Consider the following 27690-nt stretch of genomic DNA (forward strand, 5'->3'; position numbering starts at 1 on the left):
ATATGCTATACTATGGCTTTTTTATCAGTATTTCTGACATACTATACTATGGCGTTTTTATCACCGTTTTCGACATACTATACTATGGCGTTTTTATAACTGTTTTCGACATACTATACTATGGCTTTTTAATCACTGTTTTCGACATACTATACTATTGTGTTTTTTATATTTTTTTTCGACATACTATACTATGCCGTTTTTTTATCATTTTTTTCGACATACTATACTATGGCTTTTTTCGACATACTACACTATGACTTTTTTATCACTTTTTTCGAAATACTATTCTATGGCTTTTTTATTACTTTTTTCGACATACTAAACTATGGCGTTTTTATCACTGTTTTCCACATACTATACTATGGCGTTTTCATCACTGTTTTCGACATACTATACTATGGCGTTTTTATAACTGTTTTCGACATACTATACTATGGCGTTTTTTTACATACTATACTATGACTTTTTCATCACTTTTTTCGAAATACTATTCTATGGCTTTTTTATTACTTTTTTCGACATACTAAACTATGCGCGTTTTATCACTGTTTTTGACATACTATACTATGGCGTTTTTTATCATTTTTTTCGACATACTATACTATGGCTTTTTAATCACTGTTTTCGACATACTATACTATGGTGTTTTCATCACTGTTTTCGACATACTATACTATGGTGTTTTCATCACTGTTTTCGACATGCTATACTCTGTTTTTTTTCGACATACTATACTATGGCTTTTTAATCAGTATTTTTGACATACTATACTATGGCGTTTTTATAACTGTTTTCGACATACTATACTATGGCTTTTTTATCAGTATTTTCGACATACTATACTATGGGTTTTTTATTACTGTTTTCGACATGCTATACTATGGAGTTTTTATCACTGTTTTCGACATACTATACTATGGCGTTTTTATCACTGTTTTCAACATACTATACTATGGCGTTTTTATCAGTTTTTTCGACATACTATACTATGGTTTTTTTATCACTTTTTTCGACATACTATACTATGGCTTTTTTATCACTGTTTTCGACATACTATACTATGGCTTTTTTTTCACTGTTTTCGACATACTATACTATGTCTTTTTTATCAGTTTTTTCGACATGCTATACTATGGCTTTTTTCGACATGCTATACTATGGCATTTTTATCAGTTTTTTATGAATATCAATTTATGAATTTTTTCGACATAATATACTATGACTTTTTTATTAATTATTTCGACATACTTATACTATGACTTTTTTTGACATACTATACTATGACTTATTCATGATTTTTTTCGACATACTTATACTATGACTTTTTTCAACATACTATGATTAAATTTTTTTTCGACATACTATACTATGACGTTTTTATGAATTATTTCGACATACTATGATTTATTTATGATTTTTTTCGACATACTTATATATATATATATATATATATATATATATATATATATTGACATTTATTGATGAGGAATAACCCCTTGAGATGAACCATCTTGTTTTTGAGTTGGTCCTCTAGTTCAAATACAGAATTGACATTGACCTTACATCGGCAGTCAATCAGAAAACAAAAAACAAAACACACAAAAAGGACAACAACAACAAAGAACAACAACTTACTTTACAATAATAGTAAGTGCAAAAATACATGACTCATACAAACAAAACATTCACTCATACAATACTTTCCAAAGGTTGCTCACTCATCCCTCAACAATGTAAACACATAAATGTGAAATATGAAATATGAAATACTATGACTTTTTTTGACATACTATGCCATGACTTTTTAGACATACTTTGAGAAGAAAAATAAACAAAACACAATAAAATGCATTAACCAAGGACCACGAAGTTAGTTATTACCCAACTATTATTATGACTTCTTTACACTTCATCAACATCAAAAACCCAATGTTGTTTATTAATTTTCATTGTCTCTTGCTGACCACATGCTCTGTTGTTGTTGTTGTTGTTGTTGTTGTTGTTGCATGGTGTCATCTTCTTCTGGGGTCTTTGGACCCTGCGTTGGTGGCATGCCAATGCCACTTCTGCACATGATGAACAGTTCCTTTTTGACATACTACTATGACTGTTTTTTACATACATTTTTTGACATACTATACTCTGACTTTTTTTGTGGCTTTATTCAATATAATATACTGTGACGTTTTTATGACTTTTCTTGACATACTATACTATGACTTTTCATAAATATTTGACATACTGTACTGTACTTTTTATGACTTTTCGAAATACTATACTATGACGTTATGACTTTTTTCGACATACTGTACTGTGACTTTTTTTCGACATGCTATACTATGACTTTTTCATTAATTTTTTCAAAATACTATACTAGGACTTTTTCAATAATATTTTCAACATATTCTATGATTTTTTTTCATGGCTTTTTTTTGACAAACTGTACTGACTTTTTTTTGACATACTAGACTATGATGTTTTAATCATTTTTTTCAACATACTATACTATGACTTTTCTTTACATTTTTCGACATTTTGTTTTATAAACAAAAAGGTGTGATAATAAACATCAAAGCCAGGGCAAGGCATAGTTAGAGCAGGAAGGAGCGCACTTTTTCCCAGGCCGAAAAATTACAATTACAGACAGTAATATAAACAATAACACATAACTGATTTACATTCATTATTTATACAGTATATCGTGCGTGTCTGTGTATTTATAATAACAATAATCGGTTGCACTTTATCATAACTATCCATAATTCATCATTTATGAAGCATTAGTTAACTATTAGTTAATGGTTTGTTCATTATTACTTATGAATTGTTCATACATAGTTCATCATGAGTAAAGTATTTGTTCACAAAGGTATAAATGGTTTGTTCATAGTAAACAAGCCTATTAGTTAATGGTTTGTTCACCATTATTAATTAATTGTGCTTACATAATTCATCATCAGTAAAGCATTTGTTCACATAGTTATAAATGGTTTGTTCATAGTAAATAAGCCTATCTTGAAAAATATGTTTGTAAGTACATGATTTATACTGAACAAATAATGAAAAAAACATTTGTAAATTAAATAATTTACCCATTACAAACCAGTTACTATTACTAAATGCTTTGTTCATCATTTGTAAAGCATTGCTCCTATGTTAATTCTCATGAAAAAAGCATTTGTATACACACTTATAAATGGTTTGTTCATAGTAAATAAGGCTCTCGAAAATTATGTTTATAAATAGAAGTTTCACACTTTCTAAGTATTGCAAAAACCATTAGTAAATTAAATAATTTTCCCTTTATAAACTATCTACAAACTATTAGTAATTTATTTGTTTATCATTTGTAAAGCATAGTTCCTACATTCATTCTAATCAGTAAAGCATTTGTAAATACAGTTAGTAAATGGTTGTTCTATAGTATGTAAGCCCATGTAAAATGTTTATCAGTATATTTTTTAATAATTCCTACATGATGCATTAACCATTTGTAAATGAAGTAATTTTACCATTATCAACTAGGTACTCGGGAACGTAATCGGTTGTTTAAAACTAGGAAGTTAATGATTAACAGACTATCTAGACCTACATTTGTTCATGTCTTAAATAAAATGTTATGATTTAGAAAAAGGCCTGAACTAATAGCTGGGGTGTTAACGCATCTGTTACAAATACTTACCAATAATGTAATCCATGATTAACTCATGAGTTACTACTGGTTAGTTAAGTATACTGTGTGAGCCCATCTAAAGTGAGTACTTTATATGCTTTACAAAGCATTTATAAATAAATATATTATTTATAATATTTCCAAAGGCTAACAGAACCTGGACACACACATGTATTATTCTATTTGGACATGCCGGGGTGATAGAATGCAAAACCGATTTTACCCTGTCATAGTTGAATAACGACAGTTCGGTGGGTAAATAGGACATACATAGAAGCTCAAAATCCCATTGACACCCCTTTACTATGAAAATCTCATATTTTGAAACTGCCGCTGAAAACGGGCGAATCTCAACAAAGCTGGAAGTTGACGTCAACCTCCCAAAAACCGGAACCTTTGTCAGCCCTTGGGTGTATTAAGAGAACGGTCATGCCCCAACATTTACATAGGCTACACAACTGAGATCAGGTAGTCTTCTGAATCTAGCTAGGTCACGCAGATCTCTGCTATTCCATTACAAAATGTAAAGCTCAAATATGGGCCGCTTTACGAAAATGGATGGCTAATTGCAAATTTTGTCCGGCTGTGTGTCGGAGTTCAGCGCCGGTGCTGCCTGTGTTGCTGCCTCGCCGCCCGGCCTGCCTTCCTTCACAGACCCCGGCCTGCTGTGAGGTACTTGGAGCTGCGTCACAACTGGCAGCCCACAGCACTCCATACCCGCGCAAAGTCACCGTCTCTTGGGCTAATGACAACCAAATGCCCCTGCCCTGACAGAGCTCCAGGGCCTGCAACTCCCCTCTTCCTGCTAGCTAAATGCCCGGTGTATGTGAGTGAGAGCGCGGTCAGCGAGCTTGTTACGCCAGCAATCTCTTACCACAGGTTTCAGTTAATCTTTTAATGTGTGTAATTATAATGTGTTGAGTTATTTAAACAAATGATTGGGGAAATAAACGCCGCTTGTCCGCGAGTCTCATTGATTGAAATGCCTTTAACTCCGTGACGAAAGTGGATTCAGGCACAGCTCTCTTTCGTTCTATTCACAACAAGGTATAGCCAGTATTAGATAGGATTTAATTCACTAAATGTCGTTCTTTTTCTCTTACCGAGTGAATATCGGCTGCCTACGTTCCGATGTAGCGCCAAAAAGGACGTGAAGAGACGTAAATCTAGAGATCTGACATAGCCTAGTTGATAGCTGATTGGTGAGCTCACGGACCCGAGTTCACCCATTGGCTTATTTACAAGCCCATCAAAGCTAAGTGAAAGTTAAATCATTTTCCACTATTTTCTCCCATATTTCTTACAACTACTTTTGACCATATTTTAATAACTTGGAAAACAAAACGAATTTCTCAAAATAAAATAAAATAATATAGGGGTGTCATTATTGTTAACTTTGATGGGCTTGTAAATAAGTCAATGGGTGAACTTGGGTCTGTGAGTTGACCAATCAGCTATCAACTAGGTTTGTTGAGCTCTATATTTACGTCCCCTCACGTCCCTTTAGGCGCTGCATCGGAACGTCGTATAAGCCTGCTGTTATTCACTCGGTAAGAGAAAAAGAACGACATTTAGTGAATTAAATCCTATCCAATACTGGCTATGCTTTGTTGTGAATAGAACGAAAGAGAGCTGTGCCTGAATCCACTGTCGTCACGGAGTTAAAGGCAGTGAATTCCATTAAAATGGTGAGTCATTCCTTAACTCTAGGCCTTGAGTTCGCTAGCATCCATGCTAATCGGTGCTAATCATGGATGTATTAAGAGAACGGTGTTAATAGCAGTGCAAAGCTAACGGGTTAGCTAAGGTGCTGTATTCATATGCTAATAGGGTAATTAGCCACAAAAGGCTAGCGGAGTACTATGTATTGCCTGTGAAAAGGCTAATGATTCTATCTATTGGTTATGGAAAGTAATGTTGCTTTTCAACACTATTGATAGCTGTGGGTATTTTGTTGAATGAATGTTAGTACAAGTTGTGTGTTGAACTGGAGTTTATGCAGAAGTAACTCAAAGAGGCTAATTTTTAGTGCATTCTTTCTACTGTTACCTGTGCATGGAGAGATAAATAAGCACGCATGTCTTAATGCTTCTAAATTACAACACTGTAGCTTAAGTTGTGGGAAAATAATACAATTTGAGAGATTTTTACATGCAATTTATGCAATTATATTAAGAATAGTGTTAATGTTAATAAGGTAGGTTCCATAAAACTTGAATTAGAAATGTATTTTTTGTATAAAGGTTACCTATTAATATAAATGTACTTTTGATACCTGAAAGGGATTTATATACAAATAGTAATTGAGAGAACTGATTTGGCCTTATCTACAGGTGGAGGAGGTGGATATTTGAGAAGCGCTACACACGGGAGGTCCGGTCCAGAGACGGATATTGGCTCACATTGATTCTTCAGATCCCAGAGTCTTTCAGCGGTTACAGATTCCCAGTTCAGTTGGCTGGGTGGCGAGCTACAGGATCAAGACTCAGAACTTATACGGATTGCCCTGGATTCCTTCTTCATGGTGGTAGGACAAACAGAAACAAAACTCATATGGGCCCCAACGTTGAACATCTCTGAACTCTTGTCATCAAAGAACAATTGAGCTCAAAGAACTGAAAAGGTTTTTTTTAATGGGCGCACTTTATTATTTTAGTTGTTATTTCTCATACCTGTGTTTTATCTGTATATGTGTATGCCATGTTTCTGTGTATATTAATACACTTCTCAAACTTTATTCTGGTTTCCTAGTCTCTTTATTGATGTTATATTCTCTGGCTCTTAACAATCTAGTTTTCTTCTGGTTCTAGTCCAAATTCACATTGATATCAACTACATAACACTAGTATGAGCTATTTCATAAATGTACATTCTTACTACATCGTAATAAGGGTAACAAATACTTTTTTACTTGTATTTCTGTTGTATCTGCTAGCCTTTGCAACTCATTTATAAATGCTTTGTAAAGCATAGCAAGTCCTCACTTTAGATGGGCTCACATCATGTAGTCAACTAATCAGTAGTAACTCATGAGTTAATCATGGATTGATGTGTTGGTAAGTGCTTGTTAAAGATGCCTTAACACACTAACTATCCATAAGCATATTTCTGAAGGCATGTCCAAATAGAACAATACATGTGTGTGTCCAGGTTCTGTTAGCCTTTGGAACTCATTTATAAATGCTTTGTAAAGCATAGAAAGTACTCACTTTAGATGGGCTCACACAGTATACTTAACTAACCAGTAGTAACTCATGAGTTAATCATGGATTACATTATTGGTAAGTATTTGTAACAGATGTGTTAACACCCCAGCTATTAGTTCAGGCGTTTTTTCTAAATCATAACATTTTATTTAAGACATGAACAAATGTAGGTCTAGATAGTATGTTAATCATTAACTTCCTAGTTTTAAACAACCGTTTACGTTCCTGAGTACCTAGTTGATAATGGTAAAATTACTTCATTTACAAATGGTTAATGCATCATGTAGGAATTATTAAAAAATATACTGATAAACATTTTACATGGGCTTACTTACTATGGACCAACCATTTACTAACTGTATTTACAAATGCTTTACTGATTAGAATACATTTAGGAACTATGCTTTACAAATGATAAACAAATAAATTACTAATAGTTTGACAACTTGACATTAACCAGGATGACATTACCAGAGGATGTCTTTGTCATGACAACTTGACATAACGTCATCCTGTTTAATGGCAAGTTGTCTTAATAAGGACATTCCAAACCAATTTAATGTCAACTTGTCATGACCAAGAACACTTCTGGTAATGTCACTTTGATTAATTTCAAGTTGTATAATCAAGACAACCCAAAACAGTGTCACCTTGTCATGACAGAAACCGAATGACACGTTCATAACGTTTATGACACGTTCACGACAGTGTCATGTCACGATTATGTCGATACCTTCAAGTAAAGAGTTACTGATCTCCCTACAAAAATACATAAGTGCCACAGAAAATGACTCCACGCGCTTCATCCTTGTGATTTATTTGCGCTAGCTTCCATTACTCATGAAAACAAAAGCAAAAGATAGTTTCTTAAATAAAAAAGCCACAGGAAACCGCATACATTTTTTGTAATAGAACACATTTTCAGATTGCTGTAAAAATCATGCTTTAAGCTCACAGTTTTTGCTACCAAATGATATAGGCATGCAGAATCATTCTTTAATTCCACCGTTTTACAGTTACGACTGCTCAGAAGTTTGAGGTTCACATTTAATGGAGAGGAAAAAAAGAATCTATATGTACAGGGGTTATGTCTAAAAATAAATTATCTAGGGAAGGAATGGCAATTTTAACATTAACAGGGATTACTGGATTACTTTGATGATGATGGTGAAAATCTCCAAAACAGGCAAGTTCAAGCTGTATGAATGTTTATCCTCACTAATATAATGTTGATGTCGTCCAGGTGGGGCTTTCGGCTCTAGGGGAGCGGTTACTTCACTGACCTTTATCCTGGTCCCGTAATCGGACAGTGTCAAGGTCTTTCCATCGCCAATAAAGAGTGTATGGCATGACAGAAAGAAGAAAAGACATTGTGAAGTGAAGAAACCCAGTTTTGGTCCGGGAACTCTGCACTCATCTAGGGAGAAAAAAGAAGAGAATAAATGTGTCTATTTTTTTTATTTTTTTTCTCTTAAGGAGGAATACACACAGAGGCACAAAGTGAAGCAAGTAAAGTACTGTCGGCAACGGCATTCAAGAGTATTAAATGGGTTGTTTCGATATTGTTTTTCTCAACCTGGACCCCAGATCATGCGTGCGTTTGTGTCTACAAACGCAGTCTTTGACATTCGTCCAGTATAGAGCAATGACGCTGTATCCGGAAACCACACAATCCAAGCTTTCTTCAAAAGTTGACATTCTCAGCGTGTAACGTTGCTCAGAGGTTCCGGTTAAAGGGCTACTACTGTTAATGTTAACCTACAGTACAGGCCAAAAGTTTGGACACACCTTCTCATTCAATGCGTTATTTTATTTATTTTCATGACTATTTACATTGTAGATTCTCACTGAAGGCATCAAAACTATGAATGAACACATATGGAATTATGTACTTAACAAAAAAGTGTGAAATAACTGAAAACATGTCTTATATTTTAGATTCTTCAAAGTAACCACCCTTTGCTTTTTTATTAATAAGGGAAAAGATTCCACTAATTAACCCTGAAAAAGCACACCTATGAAGTGAAAACCATTTCAGGTGACTACCTCATGAAGCTCATTGAGAGAACACCAAGGGTTTGCAGAGTTATCAAAAAAAGCAAAGGGTGGCTACTTTGAAGAATCTAAAATATAAGACATGTTTTCAGTTATTTCACACTTTTTTGTTAAGTACAATTCCATATGTGTTCATTCATAGTTTTGATACCTTCAGTGAGAATCTACAATGTAAATAGACATGAAAATAAAGAAACACATTGAATGAGAAGGTGTGTCCAAACTTTTGGCCTGTACTGTAGGCCCTATTTTCCTATGTTTTTGTGTCTAAGTGACTGATGGGAACAACAATCTTTGACGTTGGTCCAGTATTAAGCAAGATCTACAATGTAAGTTAATAGGGCAATTGTGCAGCTTGTATTTACCTTCACAAACATGCTTGTTTTGCCACTGACAGGCTCAGATCCATATTCTAAGTATCTGACATCGTTATGGAAAGGATCCCTACAGAGATAGACCTTTGAACCCTCTTTGAGACCTTTCTGTTTAACCAGAAAAAGCTTTAAAGTTTCTAGCGCTAAACCCACCAGACTCCATTTAAAAAAGCAATACTTTTAGCGTGTGTAGAGCCAACGTATTTTCACATGTAAATCTGTAAACTATGTGTTTATTTCATCTGAAACTAGAGTTGTGATGGTTGGAAACCATTGGAATTTTGTTTCTGTCGACTTTGAATGAAGTGTATTTTACGATGCTAAAATTCCTGTTTATTTACATGGAGTCTGGTGGGTTTAGCGAATGCAATTTCGCGAGTGTTTTTATGTTTGACAGAAAGGTCAACCTCCTTAGAAAGCCTATCCTTAATGTTGTCAGACACTTAGAATATTAATCTGAGCCTGTCAGTGGCAAAACAAGCACTTTGGTGAAGGTAAATATAAGCTGGACAATTGCCCTATGAACTTGCATTGTAGCTTGTTTCGCTGCAGTGCCAATCTTGCGTAATACTAGACCAATTTCAATGATTGTTGTTCCCATCAGTCACGAAAAGAACGGTAGTTACCCTTTAATGTTCCCTCGATGCGACCGCAGTTTAATGGAAACACACAGAAAGCGGAAAGTGAGGGACATCCGTCGGAACATATACTAGTGGAACGCCGCTTATGTGTGAATTTAGCTATTAATACGTAACCCCCAGTAAGTAATATACATACCCTTCTCATCTCCGGTGCTTGTGGTGTCTGACGGCTCCAGCATTAGCTTAGCCCAGCACAGATCCTGCAGGTAACTGGTTCCAACCAGCCTACTGCTCCGTAATTGGGATAAGTGATAAATTAACGCCAACATGTCCCTATTTACATGTTATGATTTAGATAGCGTGTACAAAAAACAACGTAACATGAGACACAGCCATCTTCTATCTGTAAACAAACTGGGAACTATATTCTCAGACAGGCTTGCTGCGAGTATATCACTCCGCCCAAGTAATATATTCTTCCGCCTGAGAATATATAGTATAGTTTGTTTATGATTAGAAGATGGCTGTGTCTCATGTTATGTTGTTTTTTGTACACGCTGTGACTCTACAAATCACAACATGTAAATGACAACATGTTGGCGTTATTTTGTCACTTATTCGGAGCAGTAGGATTATTGGAACCATTCACCTGCCTGTTCTGTGATGGGCTGATGCCGCTGGAGACGTCAGACAGCTTTACAGCACGCACGGAGATGAGAAGGGTATGTATCGACTTGTCTAACTCTGGGGGTTACGGTGAATAAGCTAAATTCCCAATAAGTCGGCGTGTTCCTTTAAATGAACCATCGTTGATCCAAGTGCTACAGTTTCTGTACAAATGGATCCTAACACCATACACTGCGCCTTGCAGCGACCATGTTGACCGGCGGTGATTACTGCCAGCCAAAGAGGAGAAGAAATCCTTAACCAAATTAGCATTTTCCTAAACGAAAAATGCCGTTCCAAGAGTGGCGAGCAGCAGACAGAGCCAAGGTAAGCTAGTGCTCTTGAAGTTACTGTCTTGACCTGGCCAGTAAGTTACACATGAAAGCAGGGCAGGATCACCGCAACTTCATCTCTCCATAATGTAGTCGGACACTTAGAATACCAATGTGATCCGGTCAGTGGCAACAACAGCACTTTTAGTGGACGGAAACTGACATGGAGCATTTGTTACGTTGCAGCCCAATTCGCGGCTGTCTGTTAATATACTAGACCCGTTTCAAAGGGGGGAAAAAGGGTCACGGTTAAAAAATACAGAAGTTGCCCTTTAGGTGTAGAGCAATAGATTAAACCTGCATCTACCTGAACGTCAAACTGTCCAAATCCAGAAATCAGATTGTTGGCCTGAAAGCAGAGAAAGAAGGCAAACACTTACAGAAAGATGTACAGCAGGACAGACAGACAGACATACACAACCCCATCTTACAATTGAAATTGTATTGCAGTGAAAGCAGCACATTGGCAGCAGCTCTGATCTCATGGAAGAACCAAAAAATAAACAAAAAACGTCAAAAACAATGTGAAAAGAACCAAAAGCATAAAACAATGCGGCCAAAATGTTTGGAAAGGGCCCAAAGTATAAAAAAATGTGACAAAAAAAGTCGAATAAATATTGGAAAAGGCGCCAAAAATTTTGTGAAAAGGGCCAAAATCCTCAAAAGGGCACCAAAAACGTCTACCTACTACTGCTTTGACTTTTTTGACAAGGAATTTATTCTTAAATCTTTATTTTAAATAAATAAATCTATACAAAAAAAACAAATAAAATGTAATACTTATTTTTTCATTCATTCAATTATTTATGTTGTATCATACTATGTTTTATATGTTGTGTCATGTGTAAATTGTGTATGATTTGGTCCCAGCCCTTGGACTCACCACAGCGTCGATGTCTCTGGGACTGACGTACTGGGACAGAACTTTGTAGTCGTCAGGAGACATCGGCATCATGTTGTCCTGCAATCTGGACGGGTGCCTGGACAGAAGAACATCTGATCTGTTACATACTGCCACCGTATTTATCAGTACGCCCCCCTGAAGTCCAGTGTGTCCAATCTCGTGACTGTTCCTCGCACCCAACTTAGGACCGGTGGGGACCGTTCTTTTGAGAAATGAGCCCCCAAGACTTGGGAACGCTAATAAACTAATAAACTAATAAAGTTATCTGAATCTGAACTTTCTTTAAACAGGATGACCTCTCTGCACTTTATTTTTTTCCATGTATTACCTTGTGATTTTAATAGTACGTTGTTGTAATATAGATCATATAGTATATTTTATGTAAAGCAATTTGTGATTATTTTTTTTTTATCTGTTTATATATATATATATATATATATATATATATATATATATATATATTTATATATATAGCGGCGGCCTTAAGCATCTGGGGGCCCGTTTCACTAACTAATATGGGGCCCTACCCACATAAAACATAAACATAATAGAGTAGAAAAAGCAAGGATTCCTGTTGGTTTGCATCAATGGTATATTATTTTATTACGTGCACTTTCAGCTTCACAAACAGGCAGCTCAACATAGAAATAATCCAACCTTATTTGATTAAAACTATATACAATTATACAGCGTTTTACATTGGAATAAGCCTCGCCCTTTCACGGATGCAAACTTCTCTGTTTAATTGATTTGCGCAGTATATTTTCAGCTGTCTGAGCTGACTTAAAAAAAACAGCACAAACCCCTCAACTTGAATTATTTAACAAAAGCAAAGAAGGAAAACGTGTCTGACTGACACTGAACCGAACTGATCATAAATAACGATGGGCTGCGCGTTGTTTTCAGCACCGTGGACAGCTCACCGAGCTGACAGCAACTCCTGGAGCATTGTTGACCTCAGGTGTGTTTTTATTAGCTTCAAGCTAGAGAAACTCCTCTCTCCGCTCGCTACAGTCACAGGCACTGTCATCATGAGTCGGAGAGGTTTGGATACAGTTCAACTAAATTGTTTCTGTAAATGCAGCTCAGAATCTGCAGGCCAGTGGTTTCTGTTGCTGGTACGGCAGTGACAGCAGCCGAGAGCACAAGGTCCTCAGCATCCACATCGCTGAGGGTTTTTCTATATTTGCGCAGCTTTCTTTGAGGGTGTATTGTCAATGGTAGCCTACTGTGCGTTTTTACGCGCTTCTCCAGCTCGCGCCAGCTGTCCATATTGGCACGGTGTGTATTAGATTTTTCACGATCCTGGAGTGGGAGACTACTGCGGGAAACAGAAGACTGAATCGGATGATTTTGAGTACACTAACCATGACCTGCGTATCTTTTCTCCATTTTCCATCTTCATGAAATATCTGTCCTTGGTAAAACGGCGGTGTGATTGGCTTTGTGGGAAGTTAAACTCCATCTATCCTAACAATATCAATTCGTTGGTCATCGGCAATATGCTCTGGCCAGCACCCTGGGTCTGTCTCTGTAAACGGGGCTTTCTCCCTGGCATCTCCCTCACCTGTCTCAGCGGTAGGATCTTCATCGTCACACTGTAAAAACGAGAACTTGAAATTGCTCATCTTACTTTGATTTTCAATTAAATAGAACAAAAAATACGTAATGGCATTGTAAACTTAGTTAAAGTAGTTACTTCAACTCACTGTATTACTTTTATTGTGATAAATTGGTCTCAATGCAAAATGTATGGTGGCGCCACTTTGAAATTGTAGTTGGACTCCAGTTGAGGCAAGGTCAAGTACTCTGCGCATGCTCCACGCTAAAACAGGGTTTCCTCGGCAGTTCTGCAGGGGTTTTCATCCACATGTCGGACATATTGGATTTCATCGAGATGAGAACCTCTAGCTACCATTCATGGATGTAGCTACTGTACGGATGTATTACGAGAACCATTAAGTCATAAAGGTGAGTAACATTATTTTGTTTGAATATAGTACTGCAAAATTGGCTTTGCATTAATCACAGGTTCATTTTCTTATTTATTTTTGTGATTTATGCTACACTGCACCTTGCCTGCTAACTAGCGTTAAGTAACGTTATAGTTAGCTAGTCAGCTAACGTTAATGTTAGCATGGTAACGTAAAACATAAAATTAGCTAATGTTAGTGGGTTTGATAAATTCCGTGTCTGTATTGAACATGCTGGTTATATCTGCTGGTTCGATGAGGCTGTTGCTAACCTTAGCTAACATTACATGGCACATGGGGGTGGGGGAGGGGAGATACCGCTTGCTCGCTCACAGGGTCTGGACCTTAACGTTAAAACAGTAGGCCTATTGCGGTTTCCCAACGTTCCGATAATATTAGGTAATCTAATGTTATATCCATGCTTGGAAGATTTTCCTAATTATTTCATGAGCTTTATTAGCTAATGCTCTTGGATAATTCCCGGGCCCTGGCGAACAGTCATGCTAAACGTTATTAAAATTCAATTACCAACTATAAACGTTACATTAAATTTCCAAAGGTCTTTTTTTTTTTTTTCTTTGAACAAATAAATGCCGTAACGTCATAAATAAATATTTTGTGTGTGTGACTTAACAATTTACTTTGGATATGACAGTGCAGGTAACAGCATTATCTACTGTTTACGTCAGTGTTATGCTTTACGGTCTTGACTGTGGAGTGTGCGCGGTTCACGAGTTCTGTCATCCAAGCTCTGGCGCGAATCATTCAGTTGTTAGAAAAGGAAACGTCTCGCACCATGCTAGTAACAGCTAACGTTAGCTCGTCGGCTTAGAAAGTGTCTGAAGGTCTGGCTAGAGATGCGTTAACTTGGCGGGACGAGGCTGGCGGTTATGTCGGGAGGTAACATTAAGTGAGGTAACGTTAACAGTTAACACAGCAAACGGATCCGTATGCAAGTCAGTCACACTGAATGAAACAGCGAAGCTGTAAGACCCGCCTGCAGGTTCAGTTAACGTTATAAAAAGCAACGGAGAGAGACAGAGTTGTGTACAGTGTCGGTGTTGCTTCACTGTTGCAGGGTATGTGAATGGAAACATCCAACATGCACGTTCAACTACTTTAACGTTACCCAGATGTGCCGATCACCGGGCTCCGTATCCCTGCTGCTTTCTCAAGCAAAAAGCAGAACGGGATGAATAATCACTAAAGCAATTGATAAAGCATATACATTGGCATAGTGTATATACAGTCTAAGTGTGTATGTAAGTGTGCCACAAGGCATTTGCTGGTTATGTTACAATCACTTTAGAATTTAGGTATTTTAGGTACACAAACAAAAGTAATGCGAAGTAATACAATGGCTCTGCATTAAAACCTTTCCTTGATAGGTATGGTGATCAGTTTATTTAATCTGTTTTGAAAGAGGTTTTTTTAATTTTTTTGGTGTATTTGAAGCCCGTTTATGGTGCTAGTTAACTGTACTGGGCCTGGCTCATACTGAAAGGTGTTCTTAATATTTTGTTAACCGTATATTTATATATGTGTATAGGACAAATTAAATATGTGTAACCCTTCTCAGTGTATAGTAACTAAGAACAATAGAGATTCAGTTCAGAAACTCATGAAGGATGGATTTATTTCAGAGCTGTTGTATGACACTGAATTAGTTTAACCTTGGTGTACCTAATAATAAACTGACAACTGAGTCTACTGTATACCTACACATGTCCCCACACAGTGTTTAATACATTTGTGCATTTTTACATCTACAATGTTGACCCTGCATATTCCTCACAAAATGTAAACAACTAATTTGTTTATATCTAAATGCTTTTTTTCTAACTGCAGTTGTCCTGCATGCTGCTCTGTGGTCAGTCCCACCGGGAAAGGTTTACTAAGGTTCTACCAACCACAACCCTCTATTGTTTGCTTGAGGTAGGTATGTTCACATGCAGAGTTGTGCATTTATATCTATAATACTCATTTGTTTATAAGGTACACACATATATCAGGGTTCAGTTTTGGTTGAATATGATTTAGAGAGGTGTTAATTTATTGTAATGGTCATTTTTGACTCTATATTATGTGATGTGTTGTACAGAGGCGTATCAAATATTTTAACCCCAATACAAAGAATTTAATAGACTGTAACTGAAGTGTTTGTCGGAGCTGTACAAGCAGCCCAAAATTAAATGGGATGAAGAAAATATTAGGAACACCTTTTTAGTTCTCAGCACCACTAATTACAGACTCCAAAATGACCATTCAAATAAAAATAGCTCTTTCAACTAGATAAACTAAAATAAAGCATTACAACCTTTATTAAAGGCTGGGTATAGACTGTTGGTATTTGAACTAAGCAGCAGTACAAACACATTAAGCATTGTACATTTTTACTGCTTAAATTTAATAAACCAACAATATAATTGTGCTATTTATAACACTTAACGAGAGACATGAAAATGGAAATTCTAGACAAGCTGGCACAAGAAATATTTGCTCTGAAAGCCTACCCTGAGAAATATCAAATAGTATCGGTTGCCTCTGAACTTGTCAACAAACACCTGTGCCTTAAGGAGCCTGGTAGCGGCACAGGATACGATGGTTGGACAACAAGCATCAAGTACAAGCTTGGAAACTACCTTTCTAAACTGCGCCAGGCTGGATGTAATGAGGTCAGTGTAAACCAAAAAAGAGGGAGGGATGACGAAGTTGATGAGGGTAGGTTTTCCTTCAAAAAACCAAAGCGAGGTGAAGTCAATCATGTTCCTGATCATCCAGAAAACTACAATGATGAGACACTAGAAGACCAGAGATGTGTCCTGGTGGGTGAAATGAAAAAGAAGGGGAAAGACATGGAAGTAATCAGACAGAAGATGGACCTCACATTCTCCCTTAGGAGAAAGGAAATCGTGGAGGTGGAGCCCATGGTCTTGGAAATCCAGGAGAGATGGCCTGCTCTTTTTCTGAGAGAACAGGCAAGACAGATTTAAAAATAAAATAATATTTAGTTTGATTGCTTTTCAAAGCTGTCAAGATGGCCACAGGGCCATCCATTGGCTTATTCAGAGTATAGATTAGACTGTTAAACCTAATTAGATTGTGAACTATTTGAGTTCAATTATTTTATGGTATAAGTGTATCTACTATCACTACAAACTCAATCATTCTGTTTTGTGACTGTTTTGTTTTTCTTTTGACTTCTACAGATTTGTGAGGAGTTCTACCGTGTCACTACTAAAGACCTGTTGGGGACCTTTAGAGCAGCCTTAGATGAGTACTGTCCTAGACTGCTTAAGCTGTACCGTGCCAGGAGGGGAGCCTGTGGTCAACACATGGAAAATCTCTTGGATAGGCTTGATGAACAGGTAGACTTAACTGTGAAATTTAGTTTTGTAAGAAATTCTGCAAGGTCCAGGGTATTTATTTTGTGTTTGCTGCTAGTTAAACATCAAAGGGAGGACATTTTTATTTTAACGTTGTGTGGTCTGTTGGCTAGAGCAGTAATTCAGCTGATTATTAGTTACTAGGAACGTGCACTTAAATCACACTGTTGTTCTACATGGTTTTTTTCCTTGAAATCTACAATGTGTATTTTGTCTGAATATCTGCTAGGGCTGCACGATATTTTGTTTCATCGTCGACATCGCAATGTGCGTGTGTGCAATAGTCACATCGCAGGACATGTGATATTAACGCTACAACTTTTATTGCTGCTTGATAGAAAAAGAAAACTTGCACGGTTCTCATTTTACATGATTGTTACTAGCCAACCCTTCCCCTTTAAGGCAGGTGGCCATGTGGGCGACGTGTGTATGTGACGTAACGTTAGTTCAACGGGGTTTGTTACAGGAACTGAGGCTCTCCCGTGTGTCTCTGTAGAAAAGACAAAATAAGCACCTAAACAACGTTATCACGACGTCTCCTAGCCATTTTGCACCGCAAAGTTGCCAGAAATATGCTACCAGCCAAGCAATAGCTATTATAGTTAGCCTTAAAGGAACATGCCGACTTATTGGGACTTTAGCTTATTCACCGTAACCCCCAGAGTAAGACAAGTCGATACATACCCTTCTCATCTCCGTGCGTGCTGTAACGCTGTCTGACGTCTCCAGCGGCATCAGGCCAGCACAGAACCTGCAGGTGACTGGTTCCAGTAATCCTACTGCTCCCAATAAGTGACAAAATAACTCCAACATGTTCCTATTTACATGTTGTGATTTATAGAGTCACAGCGTGTACAAAAAACAACGTAACATGAGACACAGACGTCTTCTAACCATCAACAAACCGGGAACTACAGTATATTTTCAGGCGGAAGAATATAGTACTTGGGCGGAGTGATATGCTCGCAGCAAGCCTGTCTGAGAATATAGTTCCCGGTTTGTTTACTGTTAGAAGACGGCTGTGTCTCATTACGTTGTTTTTTACCACCGCCAACTACTACAAATCCCAACATGTAAAGATGGGAAAGTTAGCTTTGTCACTTTTGTCACAATTTGGAGCAGTAGGCTAGTTGGAACCAGTCACCTGCAGGATCTCTGATGGGCTAAGCTAATGCTGGAGCCGTCAGACAGCGTTACAGCACGCAGGATGAGAGAGGGCTATCTATTTTCAACTGGGGGGTTCGGATGAATAGCTACATGCGAACCTCCAGTCAATGTTGATAAATTAATCAAACGAACAAAGCAGGCCAGCTAGTTGTCGACCACAACCTGAAAATGAGCGAGGAACAGGATGGGAGCCACATCAGGGAGCCCCCTTATTTTAGAAAAAGCAACATGCATGCCATTGTTGAGTTTAGCCTGGATTGAATAGGATGAACACAATGGTTACATGTGAGTCAACCAGTGTATTTAACTACCTCATTTCAGACGATAAGTCACAGCACTCTCTTGCTTTTGTGTTTTGTAAAGCATTAATGTTTAAGAGTGGGTCAAATAAGAAAATAGTTATTTTTATTTTATTTTCAGATGCACTCCCCTACAAAGTTACCCTATAATTTGAGAATATTCGAGCTATTCATGTCATCATGTAAAAATTACAGTATTTTTTCAAATTGCAATATACAGTATATCGCACGGGAAAAAATATTGCAATGTCAGTTATTTCCAATATCGTGCAGCCCTATCTGTTATACATTGTCTAGGTTTCTTAAATTATAACATAACCTAAAGTTCTTGTATTTGTCAACAGATACCATGGTGAAATCACGACTGCAGTCTAACTCTGTAAATAGGCCCTATATTCACTGCTCTAAATAAAGTCTGTTGGTCTTTTTTTTTTTTTTTTTTCTGATTTTCAGACATCTGATATTGCACTGCATCGAAAGAAAACTTGTCTTGAAGGTCTACCCATATTTGTCCGTGACACAGCAGAGAAGCTCTTCCTGAAATGCCCGGTGAGTACAGCATGGCCAGCCAAAAAACTGAATAAAGTCACCCTTTATGTGTCTAAGAGAGACTGCGAGCTCCAAAAATAATCTGTTTGTAGTTTTATTGTTCTGGGCTGTTATATATAAATGAATGTATGGGAAACACTGAAGAAATAAGTTCAGATTGCATCACAACATCCCTAGTTACAATGTTTGCAGTTACACTCCAGAGCCAGACTTGTGACTAAAATCCTTCATCTTGTTAAATAATATAGTTAAACGATCAGGATCTAAAAGGGTCATTAAAATGTTGTGCGGTCTTCCTGTCAACCTTGAAAAACACTTTTTTACGCCTTTTTCAGTTTTGTTTTTGCTTTTTCAGTTTTAAATTGTAACATTTTTCTTCTTTACATTTTCTGTGCTTATTTCTACGTCTAATATTTTCTGATATAAAACAAAAATTGAAAACGGGTCAATTTGACCCTAAGTCAACACAAGGGTTAAAACTAGGGTTGAGTCCCGAAATAGGGCACCGGTTTCAGACGTAAAACGGTAGTAACGAGACCCGATAAGAACGAAAATTTCAGTTTCTCATTTCGGTTGCCTGACTTTTTTCCCAGAAGCATTGCTGCCGGGGCGCTTCACGTTACCGTTAGCTAGTAGCTGGATTAAACCCAATGGTTAAAATGCTGACAGCTTAAGGCCGTTGTACGCTGTGCGGAGGCTCCACGCAGACATCTGCAACCTGTGGCGACACCTTTTATGGCCCTTAATCCAACTTGTATTGCATTAGTAATAAGCAAGATGACAACATAATTCACATACTGTTTGATTGTGTCTTCTTTTAACAGGACACGGATGCAGTAGATGGGCAGACCAGAGGTGTCAAGATGGGTATCCTGACTGTTTTCGTAGATGATGCACCTACCTTGCAGCCCACAGTCAACAGTATTGACATTGTGTTGGAGGAGGCCATTGTCCTCACAGATCTTCCAGACCTCCCACTGCATTTGCCTACCTTTCGGCCTGCTCTATGCCTTGAACATGGAGTTTCCAAAAGAACTCAAGTACACTTTTGAAGCTATTCAGCACATCTTCATGGAACTTTCTGCCAGTTGCTCACAGCGTGTCAGGAGCTTGAAAACCAAGCTCTTACTGTAAGTTGTTGTCATTATGGCTGGCCTAATCGGCCTTAGAGACCTTTCAAAAACTTTGTTTTAGAGTTGCCCACATGTTTGCACTGTTATTGTCAGGGTTTTTTGAGATGTTGGCCTGCCTGTTTTGTGATCACTCAAAGAGAAGTACAGTTATGAAGTTGAGTAACATGTTGTTGAGGCAGAGTAAGCAAGCCTATTTTAAATTGCCCAAATTACATTTGCACCGCAGTTGTGATCCCTGAGTGAGAAGTACAGGTGTTGGAAGAGACTGTTGTCTTGCCAATGTTTCTTGTGTATATACTGTATAACTTGTTTTAAAAGTGAAATAACATGCTTATGAGGCATAGTAAGTAAGCCTATCTTAAAAGAGCAACGCCGTAACGCGGAAATTTAGCTTATTCACCGTAACCCCCAAGTAAGACAAAGTCGATACATACCCTTCTCATCTCCGTGCGTGCTGTAACGCTGTCTGACCGGCTCCAGCATTAGCTTAGCCTAGCACAGATCCTGCAGGTGACTGGTTCCAACTAGCCTACTGCTCCGAATTGTGACAAAAGTGACAAAATAACGCTAACATGTTCCTATTTACATGTTGTGATTTGTATAGTCACAGTGTGTACAAAAAACAACGTAACATGAGAAACAGCCATCTTCTAACAGTAAACAAACCGGGAACTATATTCTCAGACAGGCTTGCTGCGAGCATATCACTCCGCCCAAGTACTATATTCTTCCGCCTGAGAATATAGTTCCCGGTTTGTTTACAGTGTTAGCTGTGTCTCATGTTACGTTGTTTTTGACAACGCTATGACTCAAATCACAACATGTAAATAAGAACATGTTTTTATTTTGTCACGCAATTGGAGACAGTAGGATTACTGGAACCAGTCACCTGCAGGTTCTGGCCTGTGCCGCTGGGCCGGTCAGACAGCGTTACGCGCACGAGGATGAAGAAGTTATCGGCTATCTTACTACTAATAAGTCGGCGTCACGTTACATTTTCACCGTGATTGTCTGCAGTTTTAAGATATGGGCATGTTTTGTGATCCCTCAAAGAGACGTACAGTTGTGTTCGAAGAGACCATTGTCTTGCCAATGTTTCTTGTGAATATTTAACTTGTTTTAAAAGTGGAATAACCTGTTGCAGTTGAGGCAGAGTAAGTAAGCCAGTTTTAGCACTTAAGATGGAGCTGAAGTAGTAATCTTCATTCAGGTTGAGAATCTTACAAGTAACGTTTTTATAACTGTTTGTTTAAAATAAACATGTTAATTGAAGTGTCTTTGTTTATCATTACAAAATAATTTTGAATTCTTAATGTATGGAGCTCAACATTTTAAGTTTGTATTAATATGAAAGTTAATTATCTGAACAAAAGATAATTAGTTGACATGACTTTATTTTGAATTATTTAGTATGTAAAACTTAAGATGTTAAGTTTGTGTATGTATGAAAGTTAAATTATTTAAACAAAACATTAGTTGGCACAACATATGAAAGTTAGTTATCTGAACCAAAGATAATAAGTTGGCATGACTTTTTGTTTTGGATTATTCATATGTAAAACTTAAGATTTTAAGTTTTTTTATCTATGAAAGATAAATTATTGAAACAAAACATTATTAGTCGGCACAACATACGAAAGTTAATTATTTGAACAAAACATTATTAGTTGGCAGAACTATTTTCAAAACGTAGGAGTTTGAGTTGGCCTCAAAACTCAAAAATCTAGTGCAGTAAGTTGCCTTGAAATTTTGAGTTTTCAGAACATTTTCGTTTTTACAGTGCATGTTCTTGTACTACTAACAATGTTTGGTCATCATTATTGCCAGCAGTTTGAGTTGAAGACTGATAATCTGTATTTTGGCTAGCATCCTGTGATGGGGGTTCAGCCGATGCTGTCGTGGGTAGGGTTACAGATGCTGGACCAAAGAAAGAGCTCACTTTTGGTAGACTGAATAAAGCTTTTCTTTTGTGCCTGATATCTTTCGTTTTTCAGCACAACTGGCATATGTACGTTTCATTTCCTCTTAAAATTCTTTTCCTCAAAATAACATTTTAACCTAACGGCGAAAAAAGGCAAAGGTATAAACACATAAACTACCGGTATTATACTTCAGATCACTTAAACCGTTTGCGGGGGCGATAAACGTTGCCATGGTAACCGCGAGTTTGACCAATAAGAGACGTCAGTGTTTTGCTTAGTATTGTGGGTAGTGTAGTATTTCTCCAGAATATTGAGGTTGATTTCATACCTTGTGGCTTTTATAGGAGCAGAAACTTTCATTTCACAACCTTGTAGCTCGTGGTCAATCTACCTTGGATGGTTTAGACATTATGGCTAAAAATCAATATCCTATGGAGAAAATGAATGGGATTTTGCTGGTCTGTTGGGGCCCCCCTTGGAGGGCGGGGCCTGTTTCAATTGAAATGGGTGAAACATAGGTAAGGCCACGTCTGATACTTTGACTATTTTATCACTTTTTTCGACATATATATATACTATGACTTTTTTATTACTTTTTTCGACATTTATACCATGACTTTCAACACTTTTTTCGACATACTATAAATGTAAATGGACTGTTTTTATACAGCGCTTTTCTAGTCTTAACGACTACTCAAAGCTCTTTTACGTAGTACAGGAACCATTCACCGTTCACACACATTCATACACTGTGGCCGAGGCTGCCACACAAGGTGCCACCTGCTCATCAGATAAACATTCACACTTTTACACTCCGATGCACAGCATCGGGGGCAAGTTGGGGTTCAGTGCCCAAGGACACTTCGACATGGGACTGCAGGGCCAGCGATCGAACCACCAACCTTCCGATTTATTTTACTTTATTTTAAAGACAGTTTATCTATATTTTAAAGATTTGCATGCTCTGCTGTGGTTTTTCTTATAGGCGAGATACATGTGGGTTATTTTACCATTTGTTTTATTCATTTACTTTTGTAGTATAGTCCTTACTAACTTCTTTCTTTTGTCAATCCTTGGGGGAATTCTGCCTAATGTCCGTCTCATTTTAATGCTTTTCCAGTCTTTTATTCCTGTTGGCCAGTCAGACTTGTAAAGTTTGGATTTTAGTTGTCCTACAAGCCAGTTAATTGATAGGTCTGTACTCTGCAAATATGCTTTACTGTTCATTCTTTGATTTGTAAGTACACTCTAATCTTACATGTATTGTGTGTTTTCATTTTGTCATTGTTGAATCAACAATTTCTCCATGAATATAGATCTTTCTTTTTTAACAATTTCTGGCTTTGACTTTTATATCACTTGTTTTGAAATATTACACTATGACCTTTCTCTCCATGCTATACTATAACTTTTGTCGACATGCTATACTTTATCTTTTTCACTTTTTGACATACAATACTATGACTGTTCATATCTATGTTCTCATCCTTGCATTAGAATATAGAGTCCTTATGATTCATGTTATAATGCTCCATGACATATTTAATGTTACAGTCAATATTGAACTTTAACTAAACTTTTTTTTTATTCACACATCGAAATCACAGTAACTGGCAGAAAACAATCATGATTCAATTTTTATACAAAATTCATTCATTAGTTTATAACAATAACCTGACATATTTCTATAAGTGTGATTCTGTAAAGACTCAACTGATCAGCAGTGAGAAACAGGAGGGGACTCTCCGTCTTACACAGAACACAGAGACACTGAGGAACCTGGAGACCTGAACCAGAAACCAAACCCAGGATAAAGAGGTTGAGTGAATGTGGTGTTGAAGGTGTAGAGGTGGATCAGTGAGTCAGAGGAGACTGTGTAGAAGGACAGAGAGCCAGCAGGACAGTCAACATACACTGCTACTCTACCAGAGACAGAGGAGGAGGAGATGGATGTTTCTCTCTTATTGTGCCAGACAGCGTAACAACCATCTGAGCAGATCAGACGCCAGGACTGATCATTCCATCCAAACACACAGTCATCACTGTATCCTCTCCTCTTGATTCCCCTGTAACTCACTGATATAAAAACATCTCCTCTCCTCTCAACCTCCCAGTAGCAGCGACCAGTCAGACCATCTCTACACAGCAGCTGAGGACAGTCAAACCTCTCTGGATGATCAGGATATGGCTGATCCTCCTCCTGCACACATGTCACCTTCCTGTTGTTGTCAGACAGTTTGAGTTTTCTGTTCACTGTGTTTGTGTCGAGTGTGAGTTCACAGGAATCTGACAGAGAGAACGAGACACAACATAGCTGCAGTTATTAACCTATCAGACCTTTTTTCACACTTTGATGAATGAAATTAAAAACACACTTACACTTCCTCAGACCTGGTGTCAACCATCTGACTCCAGCAGGCTCCACCCTGAAAGGAGAGGGGGGGGGATTACATCACTCTCACACACACAGCTTCGTTCTAATCAAATGTATGGTTCGAATTTACTCATTTAATATTCATATTTGGGCTGTCAATTAAAATATTTAATTCAATTTAATTTCCTTTGAAGTGTCCAATCATAACAGAAGTTATCTCAGTACACTTTCCAGATAGAGGAGGTCTAAGTCAGGATATTATTTCATAGTACGCTCAACAACCGTCCGCCCTCTAAAGCTGTTTACTGCTCCAGAAATAATCTGTTCTTATAAAAGGCTATTTGATGTGTATGAGAGTGTGTTCCTAGCGTACTTAATCATATCATAATGACCAGGGGCCTCATTTATAAAACTGTGCGTAGATTCTATTCTGAAAGATTTTGTGTGCAAAAAGTCAGAATTTTCGTACGCAAAAACAATATTCTGATTTATAACACCTTGCGGCGCAAACCGGTACGCACTCTTCTCGTTATAAATACGGACTTGCATTACCTTATGCGGTCCTGCAAGAGCCTCACGCTCCTCCCAAGGTCGTCCCATATTTGTCCTAATAAGGTCCATGTTAATCAATCAATGAATATTCCAGCCTTGAAAGGAGCCCTTGATTACCAATCACGAAACGTAAAAATGGGGAAAAAACACGATTCAGTGATTGTGAGATCGATGTGCTCCTAACAGAGGTAGAACATCAAAAAAAAATCTTGTTTGGAAGCCTGGTCTGATTAGGAGAGACGGCATTCATCCCACCTGGGACGGAGCCGCTCTCATATCTAAAAATCTGACCGAGTTTATTATCGGTCATAAACCATGACAACCCAAGTTTGATATTAGTAATCAGAGGTGCAGTGCAATGCGCCCCTCTGTGCTTCCGTTGGAGCAGTCGCCCAAATCAAAGGTAAACAAAAGATGCGCTATACTTAACAACCTAATTGGAATTAAAACAACTGCAACGATAGAACAAAATAGGAAAATTAGATGTGGACTATTAAATATTAGATCTCTGTCTTCTAAAGCAGTATTGGCAAACGCTTTGATATCAGATAATAAAATTGATTTATTTTGTCTTACTGAAACCTGGCTGGGCCAGGAAGAATATGTCAGTCTAAATGAAGCCACTCCTCCCAGTCATATTAACACTCAAATTCCTAGAGGCTCAGGCCGAGGAGGGGGAGTTGCAGCCATCTTTGATTCAAGCCTGTTAATTAATCCTAAACCTAAACTAAATTATAATTTATTTGAAAGTCTTGTTCTTAATCTTCAACATCCAAAATGGAAAACATTACAGCCAATTATATTCGTTGTTATTTACAGGGCTCCAGGTCCGTATTCTGAATTTTTATCTGAATTCTCAGAGTTTTTATCATGTTTAGTCCTTAAATCTGACAAAGTACTTATTGTAGGTGATTTTAATATCCATGTGGCTGTTGACAATGATAGCTTTAGTACTGCTTTCAACTCATTATTGGATTCAATCAGTTTCAGTCAGAGTGTGCACAAGGTGACGCACTGTTTTAACCACACCCTCGACCTTGTGTTGGCATATGGTATTGAAATTGAGGATGTAATAGTATTTCCGCAGAATTCGGTATTATCAGATCATTCTTTAATTACTTTTGAATTCTTAATACCTGAATATACTAAATTAGATAAAAACTTCTACACTAGACGCCTATCTGACAGTGCTATAGCTAAATTTAAGGAAGATATTCCAACAGCATTTTACTCTATGTCATGCCTTAACATAACAGAGGACCTTTATGTTAACCTTAGTCCCTCTCAAATTGATACATTTGTAGACGGTGCTACGACCTGCCTACGGACGACTTTAGACTCTGTTGCTCCCCTCAAAAATAAGATGATGAAGCAAAGGAAACTACCACCTTGGTATAACTCCCAAACTCGTAAATTAAAACAAATCTCGCGAAACCTAGAAAGTAAATGGCGTTCCACCAAAGTGAAAGAATCTCATTTGGATTGGCAAGAAAGTCTCAAAACCTATAGGAAGGCCCTAAGAAAGGCCAGATCAGACTTACTCATCACTAATAGAAGAAAATAAGAACAACCCAAGGTTTATTTTCAGCACTGTAGCCAGGCTGACAGATAGTCACAGCTCTACTGAGCCATATATTCCTCTAGCTCTGAGTAGTGATGACTTCATGAGCTTCTTTAATGATAAAATTATAACAATTAGAGATAAAATCCATCACCTGTTGCCCTCAACTTCTAACGGTTCACCTTTAAACGCAGGACCGCTAGAAAGAACGACTAGTCCCGACATATTTTTAGACTGCTTTTATCCTATAGACCTTCAACAATTAATGTTAAAGATATCCTCAGCTAAGCCATCTACCTGTCTCTTAGACCCCATCCCAACAAGACTACTCAAAGAAGCGCTACCCATGGTTAACACTTCATTACTAGATATGATCAATATGTCCTTATTAACAGGTTATGTACCGCAGTCATTTAAAGTAGCTGTTATAAAACCTCTTCTAAAAAAAAACACCCTCGATCCTGAGGTCTTAGCAAACTATAGACCTATATCTAACCTTCCCTTTTTATCCAAGATCCTTGAGAAGGTAGTTGCTAATCAGTTATGCGATTTTCTACATAGCAATAGTTTATTTGATGACTTTCAATCAGGATTTAGAAAGCATCATAGCACAGAGACGGCACTGGTGAAAATTACTAATGACCTTCTAACCGCTGCAGACAAAGGACTTGTCCTACTAGATCTTAGTGCTGCATTTGACACTATTGACCATACAATCCTGTTACAGAGATTGGAACACTTAGTTGGCATTAAAGGAATCGCTCTAAGCTGGTTTAAGTCCTATTTCTCTGATCGATCTCAATTTGTTAATGTTAACGATAAATCCTCCAAGTACGCTAAAGTTAGCCATGGCGTTCCACAAGGCTCAGTGCTTGGACCAATTTTGTTCTCCTTATATATGCTTCCTCTTGGTAATATTATTAGGAAACACTCAATTAACTTTCACTGTTATGCGGATGACACCCAATTATACTTGTCAA

General features: G+C 37.5%; 1 protein-coding gene across 2 annotated transcripts in view; it reads right to left on the bottom strand.

Moving 5' to 3' along the window:
* Positions 1-7771: 7771 nt before the first annotated feature.
* LOC120554197 (NLR family CARD domain-containing protein 3-like) overlaps positions 7772-27690 on the bottom strand; it is a 39457-nt gene continuing 19538 nt past the window's right edge. Inside the window, exons 14-18 of one of the 2 annotated variants that reach the window (XM_039792927.1) lie at positions 24603-24649; positions 24389-24509; positions 11774-11870; positions 11198-11239; positions 7772-8299 (exon numbers count right to left, since the gene is read on the bottom strand). In XM_039792927.1, coding sequence (XP_039648861.1) covers positions 8195-8299; positions 11198-11239; positions 11774-11870; positions 24389-24509; positions 24603-24649 — 412 coding nt within the window. In that variant the 3' untranslated portion in view covers positions 7772-8194. Of the gene's footprint in view, positions 8300-11197; positions 11240-11773; positions 11871-24388; positions 24510-24602; positions 24650-27690 lie in introns of those variants that run through there. The other variant, XR_005638332.1, reaches the window with a different exon arrangement.

This window comes from Perca fluviatilis, chromosome 24, assembly GCF_010015445.1.
Source record: "Perca fluviatilis chromosome 24, GENO_Pfluv_1.0, whole genome shotgun sequence".
Classification (NCBI taxonomy): domain Eukaryota; kingdom Metazoa; phylum Chordata; class Actinopteri; order Perciformes; family Percidae; genus Perca; species Perca fluviatilis.